This window comes from Grus americana, chromosome 1 (genome assembly GCF_028858705.1).
Source record: "Grus americana isolate bGruAme1 chromosome 1, bGruAme1.mat, whole genome shotgun sequence".
Classification (NCBI taxonomy): Eukaryota; Metazoa; Chordata; class Aves; order Gruiformes; family Gruidae; genus Grus; species Grus americana.
Window position 1 is genome coordinate 56794018 of NC_072852.1, and position 8420 is coordinate 56802437.

Genomic DNA, 8420 nt, shown 5'->3' on the forward strand with positions numbered 1-8420 from the left:
ACCGTGGTGATCGTTCTTGGGTAGGGTTGTGCTTTTCTCTTGTGCTGAAGGAGGATTGTCCATGTGCCCACACGTGTTTGTGGCATCTACCTGTACCACTCCTGAGCACGGCGGCTCACAGGCTGGTCCTGCTGGCGTTAACTCACAGGGTGCGCAGGCACCACGGGCAGAAAAAAGGGGCTTGGGGCACTGGATTGAAATAAAGTGCGTGGTACGTGCGAGACCTACTTGCGCACTTAAATTCCTGCTTAAGTTCCTCCAGGTTGTGGGCCTGTTCAAGGCAACCACTGGTGAAACTGGTGACTGTGGGAAGTTTTGTGTGGCAGTGATCCAGCAGGCTCAGGAAAGCAGTGCCTGCTGTTGCTCTGGCAGAGGAGGTGCTGGCCTTTGTATAAGTATGGTGTCCCCTCATTAAAAAAAGGCTGCCCTAAGGCTAAGAGCAAAATGCATTTTCCTCTGAGTTTCTGTGACTTCTGTGTCCAAATTGGGTAAAAAAATCAACCAAAGTGAAGGTACCTGCACCTACAGAAGGAGCTTTGCTCGCTGCAGGCTGAGCCCTGCCTCCTTCACCTCATCCCCCTGTTGCAAAAGTAAATCTGTTAAGTTTTGCCATGAGCAAACCAAGACATGAAAGGGTCTGTATTTTTTTTCTAATTCTCAAACCTAGCGGAGCTTTCCTTGGGGCTCCCGGGCCTCTTGCTGCTCTTCAGGCCCTCCTGCCCTGGAGGAGGGTCATGGAGAAAAAGAATATGATGCAGAGCAGACGTGCAGAGACCAAGCCAAGGGGTTGACCTCTATGGGAGGCCACCTGCAATGGGTCCCGTGGAGCATGTCCTTTCAAAAGCAAGCAATATTTAGAAACAGGACTTTCCTGGTATTCAGTGTGAAGATGAGATGATGCCTATAGGAAAAAGAGGGGTGTGAGGGTAGCAGTGACAGTCTCTGCAGAAGACAGATTTGCTTCTAGGTAGGATGTGGACTCAGAAGTCCCTTAAAATTGGCTTATGCCTCAGGATTAGAGAAAGAAAAATAAAGAGGGTGGGACTTGCTAACTCTGGTTTCCATTAGAAGTTGCTCCTAGAGGATGACCGTTTCCCAGCGCTGCCCTGGAGAAACGAGGATCATTCCAGTGCTGCTTCAGCCTGTCTTGTGCAACCATGTCACCACAAAAGCACAGCTGTTGTCAGAAGTATTTTTAATTTGAACTTCGTTAGTTCAGCAAGGCAGCAGTGGTGCAAAACTCTGTCTGCATGGAGCAGTTTTGGGTGCATCTGCGAGCACTGAAATCCTGTAGTGGTAGTAACAGGATCAGGCTCCTTGCAGGCAAAGGTGAAACGTTTTTCTTTAATGAAAACCAACAATATCTGGCTTGGCAGAGGTGGGTTAAACCCCCAGTGGAAGTTCAAGTGTGCTGCCTTCATGTCCCATCAGAGACAGCAAAGACCGGCTGCCTCCTGGCAGCCTTGGTAGAAGCCAAAGCTGGCGAGATCATTGCTGGGTAAAGGAACAAACCAAAAGCCTGGAGGTAGGCGGGGAAAAGGGCAGACGTGGCACTTGGTGCCTGATACCACATATCAACCTTCCCGTGGTCCTCCAGCAGAGCCCAGGCCACCGCCAGGGAGGTGTTGCTGCCCACGTAGCTGGCCAGGCAGGGGTGGGGGCTCCCGGGCAGGGGGGATGGTGGGGGAGGCAGGCAGTGGGGAGCAGGGCCAGAGTTGTGGTGGGGGTGATGGTGGCTGCGGCAGGTGGTTCCATGTCATCTGGCAGATGGAGTTGCCTTTGAAGTACAGGGTGGCCAGCAGCGGGGCAGAGGAGGTTGTAGCTCAGGTGGAATGGAGATGAGCATGAGAGCTGGTGCCTCTGAGCTGCTCATCGCACCAGTGCGGTTGGGCAATCGCCCTGTGTCACCGGAGTGCTGGGCACCCCGGGAGCCTGCAGGGACGGGGAGGATGCTAGCCCAAGGCAGTGGCCAGGGAGGCTTTGGCCATCCAGCAGTGGGGTGGCTCGCAGACGCTGGCCAGCGTGTCCATTGCTCCCAGGTGGCACCAGGATGGGACATACTGGTTCTGGCAGCTGAGATTGCTGAATAGGGGAAGGGCTTGAAGGGGAGAGACATTGGCATCAAATCTTCCAGATTTTTGTCAGGCTGCAGATCTGCTCGCATTCCCTGGAAGAGGGAAATGCAGATCCGAAAAAGGGAAGTGAGGGAGGAAAATGAAGACTTCCATGGCCTTCTGCAAGCAAATGATGTTTCACACAGACGCTGCTGCCCCGGCCTCTTCAAAACAAGCAGAGAAGCAAAATGAGGAGCACTCGGGGCTGTAAATGTTGCACAGCCCCACAGCCCAGTTTCCCAGCTGCCTTCTTCCTTTTGCTCAGGTTTAGCGCTGCCGTTGCAATTTTGGCTGGATGTCACTTTTCTGCCCTGCACCTCTGTAGCTCCTGTGACTTAACCAGAAAAGGAAAGGCAAAGCCCAGGAAACTGCAGATTCCACACGAACTCTGAGCGGGCTATTGCTGCAACGTGCCAGGCTTTGGCTCCCCGGCGTCAGTGCTCTCAGCCTCCTGTAAGGCGGGGGGCAGGAGATGTGGGTCACTGCCCTCTCTCCAGGGGTGCTCTAGCCTTCCTCCCCGCCTCCTCCTCCTCCTCCTCCTGCGTTTCTGGCTCCATCCGGAGAGTGCCGCTGAGAAAGCAGCACAACGGGGCCCATTCAGCTCTTGCTTCTGCAAGGAGAGAAGATACCGGTGCAGGAGCTCAGCAGCCGCTGGACGGAGCGTGGTGAGGGAGAACTGACTTTCCTCTCTTTCTTTGCCGCTTCTTGAGGTCCAGGTACCCCCAGCCCCCGGGTATGTGAATTCCCCAGGTGCGTGGGAGAGGGTGGTGGGACAATGCCTGGCACGTGGTGGTGCCTGGGCACAAGATGGGGGCTGAGCTGGAGGCATCATGTTGGTGGCACTTGTGGCTGCGCAGGAAGGGGGTGACCCCAGTGTGTCGGAGGGGGGGGGAGGGCGAGGCAGGGCTGGTGGTGGTGGTGGCAGGAGGGCAGAGTGGGGGCAGGGGACTGTGGGGGACAATGAGCCATGGTGGGCAAGGAGATGGGCACCACGGTGGCTCCATGGGTTTGAGCCTTGTAGACCCCACTGCTGCTCCCCAGAGCTTGGGGGGGGCGGGGGGGGGGCAGTGTATTTGCCATATCTGCAGCTCCGTCGCCCCCTCTGTGCTCGCCCCAGCCTTGGCCTCTCTCCAGCACCTCTGCCTCAGGGGCTCGCTCCTGCCCAGCCAAAACCAACCCGTCCTTCCTGCAGCTAAACAGCGGAGATCTTTTCCAAAAACTGCTATGAATAGCTCTGTGTGTGTGTCTGTCCGTCTGGCTCTAGGGTGGGGGTTAGGAAGCAGAGAGCTGGGAGGCAGCCAGGGTGGCAGAGATGGGACATTTTCAATTAAAAGAAAGGTGGCAGCTCAGAAAGCCAGCATGATCACATCCTCTGGGTGGCTATACCTGCTTGCCTTACAAAAAGAACAAGCCTTGATTGTAGGAGGAATATTGATAGGTGGTCCCAAACATCCCTCAGGGCATTTAGATAATCCAGATAAAAGCTGTTTCCAAGAGGAGACCTGCTATCTGTGACCTTCATTTTTCACTCTAGATATTTCTTTTCCCCTTCTTCCACTTTCTTCCTCACTTACAACCTGTAAAATCATGGTGTGAGAGCAAGAGATGGTGAGACCTGCCCCATTAGGTCACAGCAACTCTTCTGGCCTCACTGCCATCTCTCCCTGGCTGCAGGTGCCCTCCGCCATGAGGCTGTCCTGGGGGCTCCTCCTGCTTGTGGTGGCCCTAGCACTGGGGGGGACAGCTGCTGCCCGCTGCCCCACACCTTGTGTCTGTGACAATCTCCAATCCCATGTTCTCTGCCTCAACGGGAACCTGACAGCCATCCCCAGCACCATCCCACAGGTGGGCAGAGGGACGGGCAGGGGATGGGGACGGGGGGGTGGGGGGTGTGAGGAGGTGGGGATGGCAGCCCTGGGGTAACGCAAGCGTTTTATTTGTGTGACCGATAGCTCACCAAAAAACTGGACCTTCGGGGCAACAGCTTCACGGTCATCCCAGTGGGAGCCTTCCTTGCCACCCCATATCTGACACACTTGGACCTGCAGCGCTGCAAGGTGGAGAGGCTAGAGGAAGGGGCTTTCCGGGGGCTGGGGAGGCTGGTCTACCTCAACTTGGCCTGCAACAGCATAGCCCTCCTCTACCAGGAGTCCCTGGATGGACTGTCCTCCCTCGAGCAGCTCATCCTGAAGGGGAACCGCATCGAGGAGATCCAGTTGGGTGCTTTTGGCCATCTGGGGTCCCTCACTGTCCTTGACCTGAGGGCAAACGCCTTGGTCTACCTCCCAGACATGGTGTTCCAGGGTCTTCAGGTCCTCAGGTGGCTCCGGCTGTCCCACAACGCCCTCCATGTCCTGGACAGCGAGGCCTTTGCCGCCCTGCCCACCCTGCGCAGGCTGAGCCTGGACCACAATGAGCTGCAGGCACTGCCTGGTGAGGCTCTGGCCAGGCTGGATGGGGTTTCCCGGCTGGACCTGGGCCACAACCCCATCACCTACGTGGCTGAGGAGGCCCTGGCCATGGCCTCCCTAAAGCACCTCTTCCTGGACCACGCTGCCGTCCAGGATGTGGCGCCTGATGCCTTCGCCCACAGCCCCCAGCTGCACACACTGGACCTCCGTGAAAACCAGCTGCAGGGGCTGCCGCCCCTGGCCGGGGCTGGGGGGCTGGCGAGGGTCAGCCTGGCCGGGAACCCCCTGCTCTGCTCCTGCCTCCTGCGCCCCTTCCACAACTGGCTGGCAAGGGCACGGGTGCAGGTGGAGGGGGCCTGCGCCGCACCCCCAGCCCTCCGTGGCCGGCCCCTTGACTCCCTGAGGCCTCCCGAGTTGAGATGTGGCCGCGCCCAGCTGCTCCCCAGCCCCTCCGTGCCCTCAGAGCAGCCAAAGACGGCCAGCAGCGGGCAGTGCCCCCAGAGGTGTGCCTGCTCCCCTGATTTCCGGCATGGATCCTGCAAGAACAGGGACCTGCGTGAAATCCCCCGGGGCTTCCCCAAGGACACCCACCTCCTCGACCTGCGCCAAAACACCTTCGGGATGGTGCCACCAGGTGCCTTCCCCAACCTGAAGGAGCTGGTGTCCCTTCACCTGCAGAGCTGCAGCATTGGGGCGCTGCACCCTGGGGCGCTGCGGGGGCTGGACAGCCTGGTCTACCTCTACCTCACTGACAACCACCTCTCCACCTTGGCAGCCACCGCCTTTGAGGGGGCCCCACGGCTGGCCTACCTCGACCTGGACCACAATGCCTTCACCCGCCTGCCTGTGGGTGCCTTCCAGCTCCTGCCCAACCTCATCTCCCTCCACCTGCAGCACAATGCCATCAGGGAGCTGGCGGAGGGTGACCTGGCTGGGATGGGGGGGCTGCGCTGGCTCTACCTCGCTGGGAACGCCATTGGGCATATTGCCTCCGCCGCCCTGGCTCCCGCCAAGATGCTGGAGAAGCTGCATCTGGAGGGAAACCGCCTGGCAGAGGTGCCCACAGCAGCCCTGCGGGGCCTGCCCGCCCTGAGTGAGCTGAAGCTGTCCCGAAACCCCATCAAGCACGTGGGGGACAGTGCCTTCCTGCCGGTGGCCTCCAGCCTGCAGCACCTCTACCTGGACAACATGCGCCTGGAGCAGGTGTGTGTGATTGGGGACCCTCGAGGGGTAGGGGCGCCGCAGGGCACAGCCATACGTCCCATATTGTTCCAGTACCCGGGGCTGGTGGCCGCTATAGGGGCATCTGAACGGATGTCCCCCAACTCCCAAGGCTTCAGGAGATGCTCCATAGCCTGTCCAGAAGGAGAGGTTTCCAACCGCTTGCTCCAACCTGTCCCCCAGCTTCCCGAGGACAGCCTCGCTCCCTTCGGTCCTTAAAGACACCCAGTTTCAGTGGGATCCAGGCCACTCCCCCTTTCCCCAGCCCTGGCCATACTTCTCCTGCTCTTACTATGAGCTGGCCTGTGGGACTTTTCACCACTACTACCCTGAATTCCTCCATCCTCTAAAGAAAGCAGTGTTACCACCATTCTCATAAGGACCATCTACCTTTAACAGCACCCAGGGATCGCTCTAAGACCTCCTGCGTGTCACCTTCTTTCCAGGAAGGCTGAGCAGGGTCTAGCGAGTCCCAAAATGTGATCAAAACTGGTTGAGTTAATGAACTGTCCCCAAGCAGTCTGGTTGAGTTAATGAACAGTCCCCAAGCTCTTTCATAGGACCGCCAGGTTCAGAACAGGCTGTCTCAGCCCCCCCCACCCCCCCCCCCCCCACCCCCCCCCGGCTGATTAGCAGTGCAGGGCAGAGATTTGCTCCCCTGCCTCCATCAGGACACCCCTGAGTCACCCTTGCTTTGTTGCAGATTTCTCCCGGTGCCTTCGCTGGCCTCGGTCCCAAGATCAGAAGCCTCTACCTGGAGAGCAACAAAATGAGCAACATCCCCGACATGAGCAACTTCACAGGGCTGGAGATCCTCAACGTGAGGGATGTGCCTTTCCACTGCGACTGCCAGCTCCTTCCCCTGCGCAGGTGAGTGCTGCAAGGGGGGCACAGCCTTGGGGGACAATCCGGGGGACAGCCAGACCGTGCCACACCAGAGGCAGGAGCCCACAGTACACCGGCCAAAATTTTGGGTCTTCCCCCCACAGTGGTGAGACGGAGCACGCACCTATGTGCAAGGATGGACATAGTCTGGGCTTTTCTGGTGTAGGGAAAGCAGCTGCAAGCTGGGGCGGGCAGATATTCAAAGCTCATCCAGGTGAGGCCTTGGGCAGCTTGGTCTGGCTTTGAAGTGACCCACTCACAGACAAGGAGCATCACTTCTCCCTTCGCCCCATCCTGCTTCTTTCCCTGATCTCCTGCCACGTTTCCAGGTGGATCGACAAACTCAACCTCCGCGTAGGAGCCACCTGTGGGTCCCCTGCAGAGGCCCGGGGGGTGAAGGTGAAGCTTTCCACTGCTTTCCAAACCTGCTCTGGCTGGGGCCGAGGCGAGGCTGGGGGAGCCAGTCCTGACAAGGCCACGGCTGCAAGCAAGCCCCGCAAGAAAAAGAGATCAGGAAAATCACCACACAGAGGCCTCAAGAAGAGCAGAGCTTAGGAACGGTGTGCAGGACACAACAGGGCCATACCTACAGTCTGGTGAGAGCAGTTTTTCTAGGCTTGTCCCCACTGCAGTGACATGGATATTGCACAAGGTGCAAAGGCGAGAGCCTGGTGCCACCAGAGTGATGCAGCTTTGCCAAAGGTGCAGGGTTTGGTTTTGCAGGACACAGCAGCACATTACCCTGGAAAGAACTGGTGCAAAAAGCTTCTGTAGTGTTTGCAACATGCTTTGATGACTCGAACAAAGCCAAATACTCACTTTTTCTTCCCAAGGCTCCTTCCAGCTGTGCGGAAAAGCTGGAATCCACAAGTTTCTTTTTGTTTTTAAGAGTACTGTGCTTTCACAGCTTCAGAAAGAAGCCCTGAGTGGGACTGCAAACAGCACCAATGCAAGACCCTGCACTGGCTCAAGCAGAATTATCATTGGTGAAAACAGCGCCTGAATTCCCAGCAGCTCTTCAGAATTAAAACATAAGCAGATGAAAACGTTTTTATTTCCTGTAAAATCTGATCAGTAGTTCAATTGGTGGACTGGGATCACTGATCCCATAAGTGATCCCATCATAAGAGATGTGCCCAACCTATTCCCCATGGCAGCCCAGGTTGGGACACGCTCCCACTGCCCCCCCCATTTTAAAAAGTTAGCAGAGAAGGCTTTAAAGATAAACACTTGTAGCCTTAAATGACCATGTGGGGCACAGAACTGCTACAGCAAAAAACAGGAGGAAGAAAGCCGAACGCATTTGGAAATTCTCAGCCTCAGTGCAAGCCCAGCTGTTTGGGAAGGCTGGGGAAAGGTGGCAGCTCAAGAGGGAGGGGAAGAGAGAAAAGCAACGGCTTTGCCCCAAAACAGGATCCTCCTGCATTAAGGCATCGATTGCAATGGGGTGACAGGCAGAGCTGCCAGGACAGGCGAGCAGGCACGGACAGGTGGGCAGAGAAGCCCCACTATGTGCCTTAGATAAAAATCCCCCCCCCCCCATTGTGGTTTCCCCAGGAGCCCAGGGGTCAGTTAGGGACGGGCCGAGGTGGGGCAGCTCTCGCTCCTGGTTTGACACAGACCCTCAACACTTTTACCACTTGTGTCTCATTGCTCCCCCCCTTCTCTCTCCAGTTAAAGGCTCTGTTTGCCTTTTTAGAAGGCAAAAGAGGAAGACTGTGTTAATTACTGCCAGTCTCTCCCCCGTGTTTTCTAGACTGTAAGCCTGCCAACTTTTTTTTTTTTTTTT

The 8420-nt window shown here is 57.0% G+C and overlaps 1 protein-coding gene across 1 annotated transcript; it reads left to right on the forward strand.

The window, feature by feature from the left end:
- Nucleotides 1-2741: 2741 nt before the first annotated feature.
- On the forward strand, nt 2742-7735 carry CHADL (chondroadherin like). The gene is made up of 5 exons (XM_054844610.1): nt 2742-2847; nt 3789-3959; nt 4067-5728; nt 6450-6616; nt 6961-7735. The coding sequence occupies exons 2-5, from the start codon at nt 3801-3803 to the stop codon at nt 7184-7186; spliced, it is 2214 nt and encodes a 737-aa protein (XP_054700585.1). The 5' UTR covers nt 2742-2847; nt 3789-3800; the 3' UTR covers nt 7187-7735.
- Nucleotides 7736-8420: the final 685 nt, after the last annotated feature.

Bases quoted from the DNA above. Each gene is read 5' to 3' on its own strand.
- CHADL (XM_054844610.1), top strand. From the start codon at position 3,801: ATGAGGCTGTCCTGGGGGCTCCTCCTGCTTGTGGTGGCCCTAGCACTG. The intron at 5,729-6,449 runs GTGTGTGTGATT...GCTTTGTTGCAG, and splicing joins ACAACATGCGCCTGGAGCAG to ATTTCTCCCGGTGCCTTCGC. The intron at 6,617-6,960 runs GTGAGTGCTGCA...CCACGTTTCCAG, and splicing joins CAGCTCCTTCCCCTGCGCAG to GTGGATCGACAAACTCAACC.